The sequence below is a fragment of the Cricetulus griseus genome, chromosome 3 (genome assembly GCF_003668045.3).
Source record: "Cricetulus griseus strain 17A/GY chromosome 3, alternate assembly CriGri-PICRH-1.0, whole genome shotgun sequence".
Taxonomy (NCBI): Eukaryota; Metazoa; Chordata; class Mammalia; order Rodentia; family Cricetidae; genus Cricetulus; species Cricetulus griseus.
This window is the reverse complement of record NC_048596.1, coordinates 86,434,587-86,454,719: the sequence shown is the minus strand read 5'-3', so window position 1 is coordinate 86,454,719 and position 20,133 is coordinate 86,434,587. Positions and strand designations below refer to the sequence as shown.

The 20,133-nt window shown below is 40.0% G+C and overlaps 1 protein-coding gene and 1 long non-coding RNA gene across 2 annotated transcripts in view; both read right to left on the bottom strand.

Annotated features, from left to right (window-relative positions):
* Positions 1-6,111: 6,111 nt before the first annotated feature.
* Copb1 (COPI coat complex subunit beta 1) overlaps positions 6,112-20,133 on the bottom strand; it is a 42,232-nt gene continuing 28,210 nt past the window's right edge. The window contains exons 15-22 of the mRNA XM_027410132.2: positions 15,653-15,880; positions 15,306-15,485; positions 13,151-13,295; positions 11,876-11,995; positions 8,824-8,969; positions 8,165-8,254; positions 7,059-7,214; positions 6,112-6,456 (exon numbers count right to left, since the gene is read on the bottom strand). Of these exons, the coding sequence (XP_027265933.1) occupies positions 6,397-6,456; positions 7,059-7,214; positions 8,165-8,254; positions 8,824-8,969; positions 11,876-11,995; positions 13,151-13,295; positions 15,306-15,485; positions 15,653-15,880 (1,125 nt within the window). The 3' untranslated portion in view covers positions 6,112-6,396. The remainder of the gene's footprint in view (positions 6,457-7,058; positions 7,215-8,164; positions 8,255-8,823; positions 8,970-11,875; positions 11,996-13,150; positions 13,296-15,305; positions 15,486-15,652; positions 15,881-20,133) is intronic.
* LOC118238554 lies at positions 16,661-19,077 on the bottom strand. Its single transcript, XR_004769095.1, has 2 exons — positions 18,731-19,077; positions 16,661-17,658 (listed from the first exon to the last, which is right to left on the bottom strand). It is a non-coding gene; the product is annotated as an uncharacterized LOC118238554 (long non-coding RNA).

Sequence of the window (20,133 nt, the reverse complement as noted above, 5' to 3'; positions counted from 1 at the left end):
CCTGTCACCAACTGGCAGGTTTCTTCATCAAAAATGCTGCCACTGGTAGATGGAAAAACCAGGGAGGATGTGCTTGTATTATCAGATGTGACTTCTAAACACTAGACAGTACACTGCCATTGTAATACTGCTGTTCAGTTTTTAATAAAAACACTGGAAGACAAATGTCACACAATTCAATTTTATGTGTAACCTAGAAATGATGAACTTATGGGAACAGAGAGCAGAATTGTTTCTATTAGGCTTCAATGTGGGTCTTTTAACATCGGGGAAATGATTGGTTTAAGGATATAAAACTGCAGTTGGACAAGAGGCATAGACTCTGTGAAGTCCTGAGGTCTACTGAGAGCATGATAAATATGGTTGATAACAATATGCTATATTTTAAAAAGTTGTGAGATAGTATACTTTAAGTGTTCTCAAAACAAAAATGATGAATATGTGTGATATAACATGTTAATTGGTTTAATTTAGCCATGCCATTGTGAACATACTGTATTGTGTATCATAATTGTCCATGACTTTATTTATGAGCTAAATAAATGAATGGAAGAAAAAAATAAATAAAAATAAAAATACTGCAGAATAAAACAAACAAACAAAAAACACATTCCAGGCCAACTTGTGCTACCTAGGGAAAAAAAGTACCTAAATGCTCAAATGTGCATTAATGGGTCATGTATTATGCATATGAGTATTTTATCAGTTTTCTTCCACTCCCCTAGATCTTTTGAAGTTGTGGCCACTCAACTGCTGTTTCTTTTCTTTCATAAAAATAAATACGTGAGTACATGGAAAAAAAAAACAGTTATATGATTGTCGTCTCCAGGTAAATCAAGTTTGTCCATTAGAGACAATCCACAGGAATATGGATGGAGACAGCCTAATCTAGCTCAGTCAACTTGAAGCTAAGATCAATGACATCTCAAAGAATTCCCAAGAAAATAAACCTTCTTTTAAGTAAAAACAACCAAAAAACATTCAAGAAAAATATAAAATGAGGACTTGCTGGGTGGTGGTGGTGCTCACCTTTAATCCCAGCACTTGGGAGGCAGAGGCAGACAGAGTGAGTTCCAGGCCAGCCTAGTCTACAGAGCAAATTCAGGGACAGCTAGGGTTGTTTGTTACAAAGAGAAACACTCTCACAGAAAAAAAAAAAAGTTGTTTGGGTTGGAGCAATGGCTCAGGGGTTAAGAGCACTCACTGGCTGCTTGCTCTTCCAGAGGTTCTGAATTAAATTCCCAGCAACCACATGGTGGCTCACAACCATCTATAACAGCATCTGATGCTCTCTTCTGGCATGCAGGTATACATGTAGTGCACTCATACATAAAATTTTAAAAGATTTAAAAAATAAAATGGGGAACTAAATTCTGAGGGGACCATAATGATAGTGAGGATAAGTTTCACTCTCTTTGTATGAAAGATAAATGGGAAAGAAAAGGAATGAATGTTTTGCTGTATGACAAATAAATAGCTGTGGCATTATAAATGCATTATATCACTTCATCACCTCCAGGAAGTATACATAAGCTTCCTCTAGCTGAGGAATAGGGCACAAGGAGATCAGGTAGAAGTGGTGCTGAGATTGATTGCAAGGTGCCCTGATTTATATTTGGGCTCATCTCTATTAAGCCTTAAGTAATTTAACCTCTCCTAAGGCACTAGCCATAAACTGTAAATGGTGATACAGGTTTTGCCTTATAGGGTCATTAGGAAGACTACAGATGCCATGGGAAAAAGCACTCAGCGTTACATCTGACATAAATAAAAAGTTTAACACTTTATTTTACTTACTTTGTGCTGGAGATCAAAGGTCCTGGCTTGCAAGGCAAGTGCTCTACCACTCAGCTATACTCCCAGCCACAAGGTTAGCACTTCAGATTGTTTAAGATCACCAGCAAGTGGGTGGTAGACAAGGTTTTATATTTAGCAAACTCCAACGAACCACATTGTTGCACCACACTATTACTTCTTTAGATACTGAGATGTGGAGGTGGAAGGCAGAGCTGAGCTTTGAGAGAAAAAAAACACTGGTGATGTACTGAGATTGTAGAGAGGGCAGTGAGGTGAGCAGTGAGTTCAACTAACCATAATACACCATTAACAAGAGACTATAATTTTAATGCAATCCTTTTCTTGGTGGGTGGTATTAAACCCAGGTCCTTTGCACATACTAGGTAGTCACTCTACCATTGAGCTACATCCCTAGCCCTTGAATTCAATCTCTTATTAACCTTTTATTTTGTTCTTTGATGTCACCTATATATAAAGTGCTTATTTATTATAACCTCCCCCTCTAATTATCCTCTTATCCTTGTTACTCCTCGGTAGGTATGTGACTAAAGATAAGAACTGTCTCTTTTCTAGAATCTATCAGTAGTTAGTAGTTCAGTAGGGATGGGTAGGATCCCATGATCAACTCCCCGATTCATTGTTGTTTGCTGATAGGTCCAGTCTTATGTGGGTTCAACTGTTCAGCTACAGCTGCTGTGAGGTTGTGACTTCATTGACTTTGTCGTGTCCAGAGGATGGCATTTCACAGCTCTTATTTTCAGGCTCTTCGTCTTTCTCTCCGTTCTCCATGTCATTCACTTAGCCTAAGAGGAAGTGGTATATACCTTCTGCTTAGGGTGGGGCACTTAACCATCCCCAAGTTGAATCTTGTGCATTGTGTGTGTGTGTGCACTCATTTTCAGATATGCAAGTAGAAGCTAGAAGCCAATGCAGAGATTCTTCCTCTAGCCTTTTCTTTCTTCGTCTTTTTTTTTTTTTTTGAGACAGGGTCTTACTATGTAGCCCTTGGTTGACCTGAACTATGTAATGTAGACCAGGTTGGCCTTGCACTCTTGCTTCTGCCTCCCAAGTATTAGGATTAAAGGTATGTGCCAGTAAGCCCAGCTCTACCTTATTTTTTTGAGACAAGGTCTCTCATTCAACTTGAAGCTTGCCAGTTCAGCTGGATTGGCTGGCCAGCAAGTCCCCAGAGTCCACATGTCTTCACTTCCCACTATAGTTACAGGTGTGTGCTGCTGCCATGGGTTTTGGAGATCTAAACTTAGGTCTTTATGATTGCACAGGTAGCACTTTACCCACTGAGCCATCTCTCTAGCCTTCAATTGTGATTTAAGAGAAAAGCTATACACAACTGATTAGAATATTTACTAATGTGTAATAAATAGGTCACCAGTAAAACTTACTTTATTCAATACATTTCTTATCTAATGCTGAGCTTTTTCAAGTAATATCTTATTTGTGTGTGTGTGTGTGTGTGTGTGTGTGTATGTGTGTGTGTATGTGCATTTGTGCACGAACACCTCAGAACACATGGGAATTGGTCCTCACCTTGCACTATGTGGGTCACAGGAATTGTCAGGCTTGACAGCAGACAGTCTTCACCCCTGATACATTTCACTGCCCCTTGTGTAAGTTTTTAAATATATTTTTTATTCTTTGGCTTTTTCACATATTCTGAATGAGTTTTTATCGCATTATTTTCTAAACTATAATAGAAATATCTGACAGGTAGCAAACATTACTAACTTTGACATCCAAACTCCTTGGTTTGTGTTTTCAGACTCTCTTGTTAGACAGTCAGCCCAAAACCCACAGTACTCCTGCCTTCCAAGTACAGGTATGCATTGCAGTAGAAGTTAAAGAACAAATCAATTTTCTATCAGTGAACAATTTGCTTATTGTATCTGACAACTATATTAACTTTTCTTTGTTCTTTTTATGAATTAACTTGATGATAAAATCACCTTGCCTTTTCCTCTTTAAACACAAATCTTATCTAACCCCCCAAATGAAATTGTACAGAGCTCCCTCTAGTGTCAAGACATTAATGAAACATAATTAACACTGTCCTGATATTTGTAGGTCTAATACACTAGGCTCCTAAGCCTGTACTTGGTGTTAGGTAGTATGTTTATTTTCTTACGAGACATTGTAACTGTAATTATACTGTATTATCTACTGTGAGCTTCCATGACCTTTAAGTGTACATTATCTAAACTGAAAGGTGACACAGTAAACAAATTCTCCAAACAAGTGCAGCCATGTAAATTGGTTCCTAATCATTACATGCACAGAGAGGGTACACAGCACAGCTAATGAGGCTAATGGCACTTCAACTGTCATTAACTTCTAGCAACTCCACTGCATTAATTTCTTTTCTTTTTCTCCTTTATGAATTATAAAGAAGACAATGTGGGCTGGACCTGCTGGTACAGCCGGTAGTCCTAGAACTCAGGATGCAAGGCAATCTGACTCTAATTCCGGCAAAGTTGGCCTGGAAACTGCAAAATATATTGGATAAAGTGAGTTCTCTTGGTGGCTTGTTCCCTCCACATCAGTAAGTGCTCTAGGACACACTATTGCATACTCTTTGTGACTTCTAGCTGATTGTGAATGAGACTATGGCTGCACAGGCTATATTAACAGGTGTCCTGTGGTGAAGGATTCTCTGGCCAAAGGAAGACTAAGATATTCTGGTTACTTCACTGAAGAATCTCTCAGAATCTTTAGTGTGCTAATATGCACTATTACACTCCAGTAAGGACTATATGCAGCATTGTCTAAATTACTAGCTGTGGATCCTTTTCCTTCAGAATATCTACTACTGTGGAATAATCCTTCTATACACTGTGTAAATTACACTGATTGGTTTAATAAAGAAGCTGACTGGCCAATAGCTGGACAGGATAAGGTTAGGTGGGAAAACCAGACTAAGAACATTGGGAAGAAGGGTGGAGTTTGCCAGAGACACAGGGAGAGCAAGACATGCTGGAGGACAGGTAAAGCCACGTGCCATGTGGCAATACATAAATTGAAATGGGTTAATTTAAGCTGTAAGAGCTAGTTAGTAACAACCCTGAGCTATTAGCTGAGCATTTATAATTAATAAGAAGCTTCCATGTGATTATTTGGGAGCCACTGCCTGAACACAGAGAAACTCTGCCTACAATCCAATGTCACTTAATGAAATCCATGTTCAAAAGAACACACTGTGGGAAATGATCTAATCATTTATTCCTCAGCTCATCAAGAATCTCCACCCTTTGACTCTGTATCAAGATGACTCCTTTCCCGAAGTCTTTGTATCCCTCCTAGCTGATAGCTAGGGCTGTTTAAAGATCTCAGTGCTCTGGAATTGCCAATGTCCTGTAATTCTCTGGTTTACTAACTAAAACAGCAGTGGCTTCAAAACTTATGACACTATACATGGACACCATAATCTCCATACAGTCCAACAAATCTTTCTGTTCTCACTGAAAATAGAAGATGTTATTTCCATTCTGTCACAGACCTTATCTATGGATTCATGGGGAACCAAGCATGAAGCCCAGGGGAAAGACAGAGAGTGACAGTTTAAATTAGATACCGCAAAAAGATCAAACTATCTCAATCGTTCCTAGTAGAGCCCAAAAGACAGCCCAGCCCAGGAAACTGCATTCACAAACATAAGTGGCCTAATAACAAGAGGTGTGTGGGCTGCCCCGCCCTACTAAATGTTACAGACAGGAGGAGTCAAAAATAGAGGCAATTGGGAAATGGAACAACTTGTTGAATCCCTTACATTAATCCTCCTAGTGTAGCATCAGTAACTGCCTAGAACCACTGTAATACTACCAAGTACCAACACCCAATGCTAAGTGTGCATGCTTTTTTAAAAATTGATTTTAGATTATCTAATTTTCATTATAATTCAGGATCATCAAGAGCAGTATGTTGATATCAGAGTTTATAATAGTTCCTTAAAGCCAAATGATAGATCTTTTCTCAAGTCATTTGTATACTTTCTGGCTGAAATAAAGTTTGAAAAAAGACTGGGAATTTTAGAAGGGGTGGGGGTGGTGGTGCACGCCTTTAATCCCAGCACTTGGGAGGCAGAAGCAGGCAGATCTCTGTGAGTTCAAGAACAGCCTGGTCTACAAGAGCTAGTTCCAGGACAGCCTCCAAAGCCACAGAGAAACCTTGTCTCGAAAAACAAACAACAACAACAAAAACCCAGAAAGTAATTTAAATTCATAATGGAAATTTAGACTTAAGTTAAAAAATTCCACTGATACAAATCTAAAATTAAGTAATTTATTTATAAAATAACAAAAATTTATGAATAGATCTGTTTATTGTATTGTGAAAATGGTCTTGGTACATATGAGAAACATTATATACTTTGAGAACAGCATTCAGAACTATTAAGACAAAAGACAAACTCTAATTTTTAACTCATTCTTGATTTAGGGGAAAGGCTATAAATTACTGGCTGGAATGCATTCAGCATGAACTCAGATTCTATATAACATAAAGCATGAAGAGTACAAAAGATGTTGGAGTCCAATAAGCCCACACCTAAATTTTAACCATAAACCTCCAAGGACTTTTTATTCATTCTTATAGACTAGTCTTCTTTTGAGACAGGTTGATTTTATCTCCAAGGCTCAAGGCCATTCCCTGTAAAGAAGAATGAAGATGTTTATAATTTTTTGTCTAATTTTTGTGTTGGGGATTAAACCACAGCCTATACATACTGCAAGAGCACTCCCCAGACTGAGCTATATCCCCAGACTCAACAAAGATGTAATTATTGAAACAATGCCCAAATAGTAGGTGACACCAACTTAACTAAGGCTCCATTCATTTGATGATATCACATCCAACAACAATAACATGGGTTCCAAACACTTTTAGTGGGATGATTTTAGTGATGGTGATGAGTACTACATTTATGCTATACCTGTAAAAACTCTAACGAATCTATTCCACAAACATCACACAGGAATCAGTGTTTTAGGCAGTATCTTAGACTAAGCCATTTTAAATGAACTGAAGTTCAGAAAATACCATGCATGCAAATGCATGCACGCGCACACACACACACTCAAACACACACCCATACACTATACATATTTATACACATATGTACACACACACACACACCTCAAGCACAAAACATGATTTTGACAGAAGACATTGTACTACTGAAATAAGAAAGACAAGAATTCTTCCTCCCTTTGTTTAGTTCAGGGATGTTCTGAAAAAAAGGGTGTTATTACCTGACTCTTTGCACGAATCCTTATATGGCCAGTAACAGCAGCATCTGGTCCCTGGTGAACTGGCTTCTCAATGCTGACATTTGCAAGTGCATCCTCTCCAAATATAGAACGAGCATACAGGTTGGCTGCCATAAAGCCACAGTACCCAGAAAGGGCCTGGGGAGAAATGTGTGATAAATTCAGTATGTTGCTAGAGAATTACACCCAGGCAAACTCAAATACATAAACAAACTATTTATTTAAAATTCTTACTTATGTGTTACAGGGTATAGGACCTTATGAACTTACCAAAACTCAAAACAAATATATGTGTAGAAAGTAAGAATTCTTACTGAATATATTCAGTAAGAATACTGAACATATTATGTTCAGTAAACCTAACTTTGAAGAGAATACTTATTCAAATTTATATTTATGTATTCAGTGCTTATTTACTTATTTGCCTCTTGTACCAGATTTTTAACTTCAATAAAGGAAGACTTCTTTTGGTGTACTTAGTAATTGTTGAAGAAATTAATACATGAACTAAAATCTACTTGTTTGGCAGTAACCATGTTCTTTCTCTCCTTGTGTGTTGTATTGGATGGGAAGTAAACACTCTATCACTGAGCTACATGCCCCAGCTGACAGCAGACATTTACTTAGTAAGATGCACATTACGACATTAACAGAAATTTTCTAAAGGAAGAGCCTTAAAGATCCAACTTCATTTTGTCTTTGTTCTAGTCTTTTTTCATGTAGACACAGCAGAAAGACAATGACTTACAATTAGCCCATGAGGGAGGGGCATTTGCTAATCCAGTATCACAAACTGTTTTGGAATAAAGTCTCTATCTGAAAAAGATAGAAGACAAAAAACAAAAACAAAACACCCAACTTATCTGACTGCTCTGGTAAGTCCCATTACCATAAACAGGTATGATGACACAGTTCAGACAGAGGTAAGAAGATCCAAACATCTGTAGCTAACTTCTCTGGGATAACCCAGAGTGACACTCTTCTCTCCATGCTGAATCATTACAAAAACACACTGGAGGAAACAGGAAAAGGCCAGCAATTTACTATACTACTCTTTCAGACTTTAGAATTTTCTAGTAAAACTTTACCTTCTCTGGAGTCAGGCACTTCATGTTGGTTGACTTTAAGATATGTTGTAAATAGTCATTTAAATCAATCATATTGGTGTTAACTGTCACCTGCAGAAGAGAAAAACTCAATAAATCTTACGATGAAAGTTGTGGATAACTGGCATTTCATCCTAGAACTGTCTTCCCACTATTTAGGGGAAGAGTGGGCAATAAACAGTGATACCTATAAAATTACATGGCATTAGAGCAGTGCCTTCAGATACAGATACTTCACTAGACCATCAGGAAACACAGAGCTCAAGGAAAAATCAAGGAACAAAGTTTCCCATCAGGCCACAGACTTTACACAAGACAACACTAGAGCCAATGGTAGATTATCATCCAGACATTGTTTCAAAATTAGTCACAGTTACAACAAGCTAAGCCTGGTGACACATACCTATAGTATCTGTGCTTAAGGAGATAGGGCCCGAGAGCTAGGCACTGGAGACTTGCCTGGACTATAGATACTGTCCCAAGATTCTAAAAAGAATTTCCATTCTATTTCATTCACAACAGCGAATCACTAAATTACTTGTACGATTTCTAGTTAGGGTAATTCACAGGAAAAGATAATAAAGAACTCCTCATCACTAGTCAAAAGGAAGACAGGTAAAGGAAACCTCTCAAAGACTAACTTTATTTTCCCATTCAAATTCGGCCCACATCTGACGGAACTCAGCATCAGTGCAAGTTGCAGGCTGGATATAGTCCATGATGTCAATGTGGATGTCACTGAGGACCACACAGTTTCTGTCACTTGCTGCTCCAGAGACATCATAAACTGTAATATACACACAGAAAGATCCCCAATCAAAGGGTAGTTGTTAGTTAAAAATTACAAATATTTATATATACTAGAGTCTAAGTGTTTTATAAATATTACCAATTGAACAGTGTCATCAATCCTACCTTACTATTTTCCATCTTGCAGATTAGGAAAGCAGAGCAGTCAAATAAGTTGCCCCAGGTAAGCAATAGAACTTAAGACTCAGGATTTAGGCTCAGGTACACTTTGTCTTTTGTTGTTAAGCAAATAGTTCAGCTTAGTAAATATTTATATAGCAGCTACAGTGGGACAGGTGCTATACTAGATACACAAGTAGTTCGGTATTTTCATAGTTGGGACCTAGCTATAATTCCAATTTTTTCCTAATATTTGGGTATATGTTGCTGAAACTTAGTAATAATATAAGATTATCTGTCTCAGGAGGTGGAGTGGAAGAAGGGGATTGAGGGCAACTGGGGCTACTATGCAAAATGAAAAAAATTTAAATAAAAAAAATTGTTTTGTAAAAAAGAAAAAAGAACAGAACATTTCATAGTTTGTAACCCCAAAAAACTGTGTTCAACAAAACAGAATGTTTACCAGGTAATTCAATGGTTAGTAAAATGCTTGTGTGCTGTATGGGTTTCAGACAACATTCAATGAAAAGTAACACCGAATTCTAGTTACCTAAGAATCATACCATGATGAATAAAATATGAAATTACAATTTGTTAGCAGATATAATCAATGGTTCATGTATGCTTTGCATGCATGTTATTAAGTATTATAGAAAATTTCCAATACTAAATTTCCTAATACATAGAATCTTATAGTAAACTTAATTTGTTCTTTCCTGACATATACTATAAATCTAAAATAAAGTGTGTTGGTCTAAAAAAAAAAGATTATCTGTCTCTATGACTGTCTCTTCCATAGAAAGATGTAATCTGGGCTGGCTGTGATGGCACATGCCTATAATCCCAGCAGCTGGAGCTGAGGCAGAAGTGTCACTTTACTTGAGGCCAGTCTGGACTACCCAGTGAGACCCTGTTTCAAAAAAACAAAACAAAATAAATTCAAAAAGTAACAATCTGATTGGGGTCTATTTTTCTTCTAGCTTTCAGAGAAAACTGAGGGTGACCAAGAATATCTTCCTGTAGTTTATAGCCCATATCTAAAAACATACTCTCCTAAGGCTACCCTCACCTTCTCCCCTTTATTTTCTTCAAGACTTACCTTCTTGGCACCTATGATCCTCGTTTGTGTTCAGGACAAAGCTTACATCTTTACTTTTTCCCTTCTGTCAACTTTGTTACCTGCAGTCTATAAATATATCCATGGATTTTTTTTTTTTTTTTTTTTTACATCTTTGCTGGGTGTGGTTGCACATATGTACCTGTTAGCATTCTGCATCTCTTGCTCAGTCTTCAACCCACATACTGTCCAAGATATGCCACCAACAAATCTAAAGGCCTAACTTTCAGGCTTCATGTTTCTTCGATACTTGCTGAAGACTTACTTTTCTAGACAAAGTTTTACCAACTGAACTACATCCCTGCCCTCCTCCCATTATTTATAATTTGAATCCTTTTTCAAATTTTAGACTCATGTCTTACTTCCCTTATGTACACTTATATATTTTAATACTCAATTTGCTGAAGATCAATCTTCTATGTTTCACATTTGCTCCTCTTTCCTCCATCCAACCACCCAATCCAGGTAAATGGACTACTTCAACCATTTCCTCTATATTCAATAACTATCTCTATTAACATCTATTAGAGTCAGCCCTTCTTTCTCTTTTAACCACTGCTCTGTCTGTTTAGGCCTTTCCCCTCTCACTTGATGTCTGCAACAGTCTACATAGGCAATCTGCCTGCACTGTCTACAGTGCCATGGACTAGACTGCTGTAACAGAAATATTTAATCATATATCTTATTTGTAATCATCCAGTGTCTTCCAGTTTCATGAATAAATGCTTAAATCTTTCACAGGGCAAGCAGGGTACAGCCTTCACTGACTTTTTTTTGTTTTTGTTTTTCGAGACAGGGTTCCTCTGTGTAGCTTTGGAGCCTATCCTGGCATTCACTCTGGAGACCAGGCTGGCCTCGAACTCACAGAGATCTGCCTGCCTCTACCTCCCGAGTGCTGGGATTAAAGGCATACACCACAACCGCCCAGCTGACATTCTTAATTTACTTTTTCCTACCACAGTTTCAAACCCATACTAGCTGCCTGGCACATCAATCTACTTGCAATTGTTCTGCCTGCACTCTTAATCATCTGTAGAATACTGATTATTTAAAATCCAACTCAACATGAGCTGTGAAGCCTTTCCTAACTTTTTTCTTCAGTCTCTTACACTTTTGAAAACTGACCAAATCCCTTCATGAACTCATACACTGCTTCTCATACAGGCTTCTTTCATAGCATTCAGCATTATGTAATTCCTTAATAACCTTCCTTTTCACAGCTTCTTATACTATAGTGCTTTCTATATGACCCCAAAGTATGCAGTGTATCAACCAACCCTAAACACACTACTTTTTCTTTTCTTTTTTCTTTTTTTGGTTTTTCGAGGCAGGGTTTCACTGTGGCTTTGGAGCCTGTCCTGGAACTAGCTCTTGTAGATCAGGCTGGTCTCGAACTCACAGAGATCCGCCTGCCTCTGCCTCCCGAGTGCTGGGATTAAAGGCGTGCAGCACCACTGCCTGGCGTTGTCTAGTGGTTTCTTGAGGACTATGAGTCTATCTGGCTCACTCTGGTATATCTAGGATATAATACAAAAGCTTAGTTACCATAGAGAGTAACCAAATAAATGGATTCAGGTTCTACCTTCAAGCCATGTCCACAAATGCATATTACCAAATTTTTTACTAAAAAGCACTCAAGTATCACATGCTACAAAACAGAACCATACCTATATTGCCAAAGATTATTCCATTTTCTGTTGATGCTACCTTGACATTAGCTTTAATATTTGCAAAATCATGAGGAGCAAGAGTCAAAGGAGATGGTTTTTCTACAAGTTTCAGATCCCCTAGGAGAAAAAAAAAAGGTTTGGATAAAGTTTAAAAACACATATATTAATCATAAAACAGTATTGGAATATATGCAAATTAATAGTTTCTAGAAAAGTAAGAAGTGTATGATTTAAATATTATGAGGAAAAATAAGGAAATAACCCAATATCCTAGGCAATCACACTAATATACACAACCTCTATCAAAGGGCAATAAATATAATTCTATATTCTACACAGAATCACACTATGTTCATAAGTGGGAGAAGTACTTTGAGTATATAATCTTATTACTAAGAATGAATATGAGCTTCTCAGAAAGCTTAACCTAAATACACCATTACCCTTAACCCATATACACCACAGCCTTATCCTATATACACCATTATAAAAGAGTAGTAACACACCCTGCAAAAAACCTGTACACTCTGAGCCATGGCTCACTGAAGATAGGGCAAAGCATAATTTCTCTGGTATCCTAATGTCCCCAAACTCTTGCTTAAGCCCCATGGAATCTGGAGACACTTCACTGTTCTATACATATTTTATATTATCATAGCTATTTGTAGAAGTGGTTACAGAGAATCTAACTCATATGCCTTTACCAAGAAGAAAAAACCCAAACATGTTAAAAAATGCTGCTTTGGTCACATGTGGCAGGTAACCGAAAATACTTAATTCTCTTCCAAGGCAACTTAATTTTTAACTAAGTGAACTACTTGGTAAATGCGTTTTTTATTTATTTGAGATAGGGGGTTCTGTAGTCCTGGTTGGTTTGGAAATGGTTATATAGCTGAATAACCCCGAACTCCTGAAATTCCTACCTCCATCCAAGTGATGGGAGTATAATCATGCTGGGTTAATGCAGTGCTGGAGATGGAGCCCAAAGTCTTATGCATACTAGGTAAGCACTCTCCAAATTCACACAGTTACCAGATCAAACTCGGAACTGAACCCATCTCTCAAACCAAGAGCATAAGCTAGTCAGTGTGACAAAGGTTCAGAAAACTGATAGTTTAAGGAAACAGAATTTTAAACCTTAGACTAAGCCTTGATTGAACAATGTTACAAAGCACTCAAAAGGATCTTCACACTGAAAGCTCTGACCCTTTCTTAGTAATTCATCACAAAGACATATTATATAAAAACCTTTCCTTGGATACATGTCCTCACCTAGAGTAGCTAACTCTAATGTGCAGTTCTGCAAAGTATCACTGGTTTGGTTTACAACAAGAACATCCAGGACAATATCATACTGATTGACATGAACATAAGCTTCTGCATACACAGGATCTGAGAAACCTGTCAACTGGGTGACCTGTCAAAGAAAAAAACAGACATAATCACATGAATGAAACAATTTAGCCTGATGAGTTCAATCCCCAGGATCCACATGGCAGGAGAGAACCAAATCCTGTTAAGCTGTACTCTGCCCTGAGATGCTCTCGGTGTGGTGGCCCAGTGGATTAAGGTACTTGCTGCCAAGTTGGACAATCTGAGTTCCACCCCAACCCATGAAATACATAAACGTTACAACAAACTGTTGAAGAAAATTCTGTTTATATACTGTAAACATGCTGAATAATAAAGACCTTATTTTACACTCAGTGAAAAACGGCAATCAAAAAGAATAAAAACACGATGGGTGTTGGTGGTGCATGCCTTTAATTCCAGCACTCAGGAGGCAGAGTCAGGAGGTGAGTTCAAAGCCAGTCTGGTCTATAGATCAAGTTCTAGGACAGGCTTCAAAGAAATAGAGAGGAATCCTGTCTTAAAAAAAAAACACAAAACACACACACACACACACACACACACACACACACACAAAACAAAAAAACCCCAACAACAACAAAAAGCTCAAACAAACCAAAAAAACACAGTGATTCCACTTGTATGAGCAGTAGAACTAGTCAAAATCAGAAAGAGAAAGTGGTCTAGTAGCTGCCAGGAGCAGCAGGAAATGGGAATGGGGAGTTTCTGTTAAAATTCAGTTTCACAAGATGGAAAAGTTCTGGAGATGGTTTTACAATTATATAGATATAACACTATTGAACCACACACAAATGTCTGAAATAGGGAAGTTCAGCTTTAGGTTCAACCCTCAGCAGTGCAAAGAAGCAACACAAGACTAGGTTAAAATAGTAAATTTATGTTCTGAAATTTTTACCACAATTAAAAGAGAAATTTAAGCCAGGCATGGTGGCACACACCTTTAATCCCAGCAATATGGAGGCAGAGGCAGGCTGATCTCTCTGAGTTCAAGGCCAGCTTGGTCTATAGAGTGAGTTCCAGGACAGCTAAGGCTGTTACACAGAGAAACCCTGTCTCAAAAAACCAAAAGAGAGATGAGGGAGGGGGTAGGTAGGGAGGAAGGGGAGGGAGGGAGAGAGAGAGGAAGCTAAAATATGTGTAAGTATAACACAGTATGTAAAATATATGTAAGTTAACAACTCCTAATTTATTGTTTTTTAAAGCAAGGACTTGTTATAGAGTTCAGACTGGCCTCAAACTTGTAATCTTACCATCTCAGCTTCCCAAATGTCAATTCTTAGTTTTGAGAAAAAGCTTTAGCAGTTCCAATTCTGCTACTGACTTTTATTTGTAATGGCCAAATCAACTTGAGACTGATCAGTCATCCAACAGGTGAGGGATAACTAGCTCATAGTGTCTGTCTTTATGCTGGGTAGTTCAGACTCCCCTGACCTTGTAATCTTTCTGTAAGTGCTTAGATTATAGATGTGTACCACCATGCCTGGGTCAAATAAAGTCTTAAGGACCTCAAAATCACAGTGACTTGGTAAAAATGGATGCTAGGACTGGAACAATATTTGCCTGACATCTTTAAGATCCTATACACACAGACACACATAAGCTCCCATGTACCCTTCGATTCTATGTAAGTATTTATTTAATTAAAACAACAACGAAAAAAATCACACATGCACAGTAGAAACAAGCACTTCCTGATTACTATATATTTTTTAAAGATTTACTTATTTATTATGTATACAGTGTTCTGCCTGCATGTCAAAAGAGGGTGACAGATCTCATCATAGATGGTTGTGAGCCACCATGTGGTTGCTGGGAATTGAACTCAGGACCTCCGGAAGAACAGCAAGTGCTCTTAGCCTCTGAGCCATCTCTCCAGCCCCATGACTACTATACTCTTAAATAGTCAATTTAAATACATTTTCAAGTGAACATGGTGGTACAAGCCTTTAATCTTAGCACCTGGGAGAGAGCTCAGTTTGAGGCAAGCGTGGGACACCCCACCTAATATGAACAAAACAACAACAACGAGTAAGTTATATATCAGATACTGTGTTACCTTGTTAAGTTTGGATGCTAGGGGATCTGCTGCCTCTTTCCTCTGGGTATTACCCATTGCTGCCAACAAACTCAGCTGAAACTGATCTTCCTTGCAGTTCATTTCATTCTTAGCAGTTAGTTGCATGAAGGAAATGGGGTCATCAGGTTGTACTGTTACATTCCTCTTTTCAGATTCTTTCTGTGTTGAAAAAGCAATGCACATGTCTTTTTATATGGAACGAACAACAGCTTTTCATAAATTTTTCACAGGAACAGACTCACACATAGAGACTGAAAAAGCAATAAAATTAAAAAGAAAAAAAACCCCAACTTAAAAAGCACTTTATGGACTTATATATACTTTACCTTTTGGGATAGTTTCTCTTCTTCGAGTTTGGCAGATAACATTTGAGAAAGAGACTGCCTGCATTCCTTATTAAAAATGTCATTCATTAAAGGTGAGCATTCAGATAAGACCTTGAGGCACAGGGAAATTCGGTCTACATCATCGTCAGTAATTGGCTTCTTAGGAAGAGAGGATTTTCCCAAATGAAGGATAGTTGCCATGAGCAACATAGCCTCAGCAACAAAGGACTATAAAAACAGACAAATTGGTTACTGCTATGATTCTCCAATTGGAGTAAGTGAAATATAACTGACAATTCAAGAATTCACCAGAGTTAAACTTCAAATTGCCCAGATTTTATTTCTCTAGTTATTCCCATATCCTTCTACCTGTTTTGTTCTGTCAGCTTTCTAAGGCTTCACTGACTCTTGGCTGAAAAATAGCAAGGACTTTTTAATGATTGTCTCTTGAAACAAACCAAAAAAGCTGAAAGAATGTGCTTCAGCAACTGTTGACTTTTCAACCATACCTGCTTTCTGTGTGTTTATGTGGGTGCATGCATATGGAGGCAGAGGTCAACCTCAGGTGTTGTTTCTTAGGAGCTATCATGTGCTAAAAAGGAGACCAGGTGCACTCTGGGACTTGAGGCCCAACGACTAGGCTAGGCTTGTTGGACAACAGGTCCCAGGGATACTTCTGTCTGTGCTTCTATGCAGATTATAAGCACATCAATACACCTGACTTTCTATATGGGTTCTGGGGACAGGATGGACAAGATTCAGGTCCTCAAGATTGTGTGATAAGCACTTTACTAAGTTAACTCCTCAGATATCCATATTTGCTTTCTTATTAACTCATATACTTACAATTTGGCTGGCCATATAAAAATAAGATTCTCATCTTCATAAGTATACTAGCAACCATTACTAAGAATGAGGACAGTTTCCTATAAAAACAAAGTTTTATTTCTTGAGAAATTGAACAATCCCCAAATATATGTACTCTGAATTCACATAAATCTTCCTAAATCACCTCAAAATGTTTTTATTTTACTTTTAAGCCCAGAATCAGCTTCACATATTTTATCAGCTATTATTCTCTCCATTCTTTTTTACACTAGACCAGTTTCCTTTTTCTTTTACTTTTTATTGAATCTTTGTGAATTTTATATCATGCATACCAATCCCACTCATCTCCCTGTCACAATGGAAGCTGTGATTTGTCATGGTGTCACATAGTATAACCTTTTGCCCAAACGGCTTTACTTGTAAATGTTCTTTGCAATGAGTCATTTGTCTGGTTCCAGGCCTCTGGCTTCTGCTACATTATCAATATAGGATCTGCACTGGGACTCCTCTCAGATATCCTGTTGTCGAATGTCATGGAGATCTTGCAGCTTTGGTTCTGCAGGGCTTGTACCTCCATTAGCTCCAGCAGTTCTTAGATGGGGTACATGTTAGGGTGGGCCAACTCAAAGCCCTGGATCTGTGCCTGGGTAGTAGATGAGTTGGTCAGTCTGCCTGTTTTCCTATGCATTCGCCACCAGGGCTAGCTCTCCTGCTTTGCTCAGATGAGGGGAGTGGCCAGCTCTCCCATACTCACACCCTCTGGACTGGTTCACCAGAGGCCAAGCCACCAACTCGTGGATGCAGGGGTGGGGGGGTCCTCTGATGTCTCTCACACCTGGTCAGTGCCATGTGGCTGTGGGCAGGGGCAACTCAGGCGTGTGTTTCACCCAGCCGTGTGTCCCTCAGCACCTTACCCAGAACCAGGACATCATGTATCTCATCACTTCCTCTGTGTCACATCACTTCTGGTGCAGCACCAGGACCCCTGGTACAGCCCTCTGTATCTTGTTGCTTTCTGTGTCTCACAGCTTCTCATAGTACCTGTGCCCCTGGCACAGCTCCTGGTATCTGGTTGCTTCCTCTGTGTCCCATCACTTTAGCACAGCAATCCTGGCAGGGGCCTGGGTATGGCCCCCCATGTCTTATTGCTCCTCTGTGAATGGGACTTCCTCCCAGACCTGAGATTAAGCACAAACCACACCCAAACACCTATTTGAACAGAGAGATCCTTTATTAAGCAGGGAAGAAAAGTTAAAGTGGAAATGACTTTGTAGGTGTAACTTAAGAGAAGGAGGAAAGTCTGTGTTAGAATGGGCTAGGTAATGCAGTGTTTGAGGAAACAGGGGACAAGGGATGGGGGAAGAAACATGGAAAATGAGAGGGCAGAGCTAACGCCATGTTCCTAGTAACCCAATTAAAAAACAGGCCCCAGATCCTACTTCCTGAAGTTAGACAAGCAGTTTCTGAGGAAACTATGAACAAAGGACATTCAATTAACAACACCACTGGCAGCAGGGATAAAGGGAACTGCACATACTGAGCCTGAGCCAGCCCCCTACAGTATCTCAAGGCAATGAGAACAGGCCCTGGGACTTTTCCAAACATGCCCAAAAATGGGAAATTATAGCTCTAGCCAGCCCCTGCTAGCTTTAGCCATAGCCATTCAGAAATGTACTAACATAATTGCCACTTGCTTAAGCCAATCATAGATAGAATGACTTAACTGGCTTTGGAATTCCTTAGACTGTGTATAAAAGGAGCCTGGGAGCATCTCTTGGGAGTCCCCATTTTGCCTTTCTATCAGATGTTCGGCTCCGGCATGCTGGAACTTTTTGCTTTAGAGAATTAAATGTTCTTGCTAATTACATACATGGACGCCGGTCTTTTGTCTAGAGTCTCATGGACTCTAACAGAAAGGGGGTGGATATATTTGTTGGGGAAGGGGTAGGAAAACAAAGTTCTGCCTCTGGATAGAGAGGAGATAGACAAGGCCCACAGGCAAATGGTGGCTTAAGAAAGGTAAAGAGGGAATCCCACATTAGGATGAGGTATTTAATTTTAATTGGGAATGTTAATCAGATAAACCAATGGGGGCTTTTGATTATTGGACTTTGGTAGTCAGCCTCAGGAGGAAGAAGAGGCCAAACAAGGGAATAGATCTTGGTGGCTAGATTTAGTTATGTAATCAGTTTTTATCAAGGCAGAGAGAATGAGAGAAAAGAGCAAGGCCCACCAGAGCCACAAGCTTACTTCCTCCCACTGCAGCACCAGGCACCCCCAAAGGAGCCCCAGGCATGGCTCCTGGTGTCTCATCTCTTCCGGTGCAGCACCAGGACCCCAATGGGGCCCTCTTGGTCACAGCTTTTGATGATCCTTAGTGTCGGTGGTTGGCGGTGGTGGTCGGCGGTGTCGGCGGACCACAATGGGGCCCTCTCGGGTGAAGCCCTTGGTGGTTCTCCATGTCGGCGGTTGGCGGTGTCGATGCGGTCCTCCGTGTCGGCGCGAAGCACGGGGACCCCAATAGGGCCCTCTCTGTGTCGGCGGTTGGCGGTGTCAGCGGTTGTCAGTGTCGGCGGTCCTCGGTGATGGCGCGAAGCACCAGGACCCCGATGGGGCCCTCTCTGTGTCGGCGGTTGGCGGTGTCAGCGGTTGTCAGTGTCGGCGGTCCTCGGTGATGGCGCGAAGCACCGGGGACCCCAATAGGGCCCTCTCCGTGTCGGCGGTTGGCGGTGTCAGCGGTTGTCAGTGTCGGCGGTCCTCGGTGATGGCGCGAAGCACCGGGACCCCGATGGGGCCCTCTCGGGTGAAGCCCTTGGTGGTTCTCCGTGTCGGCGGTTGGCGGTGTCGATGCGACGGTCCAACATGTCGGCGCGAAGCACGGGGACCCCAATAGGGCCCTCTCCGTGTCGGCAGTTGTCAGTGTCGGCGGTCCTCGGTGATGGCGGTGATGGCGCAAAGCACGGGGACCCCAATGGGGCCCAATGGGGCACAGCCCTCGGTGGTTCTCGGTGTCGTTGTTTCTCGTTTTCTCAGCGTCGTTGGCACATCTTATTCTGGCACATCTCTGGGACCCCTATGGGGCACCGGGCACCACCCCTATGTACATGCGTGGTACACATAAAGACAAGCAGGCCATATACTTAAACAAACACACACTGGTCTGGGGAAGCACCCGCAGAGAAGTAGATATAAGTCTCCAAAGTTGTGCCCTAGCTTCAGAAGGAGAAGGAAGAGAGGTGGAAGTGTTAAAAACCAATGTCTGAAAAAAACTACGACCAGAAATTTCCTAACTTTACGAGAACAATAATAGAAACCTTAGACCCCCAGAGCGTAATGAAGCACAAAGAGACTGCTAAGACCCATAGTTAGAATAATATAAAGCTGGGTGGTGGTGGTGCACACCTTTATTTGAACTCAGAGGCAGGCAGATCTCTGAGTTCAAAGCCAGCCTGGTCTACAGCGAGTTCCACAATAACCAGGGCTGTTACAGAGAAACCTGTCTCAGGAAAACAACAGAATATAAAACCAGCCATGCACAGGCAGAGGAGTGACAGAAGATTTCTCACTAGGAAGGCAGAAGACAATGAAAACTATATCTTTATAGTGCTGGGAGAAAACAATGCCAACTGAGAACAAAGACATCTTTTTACAAA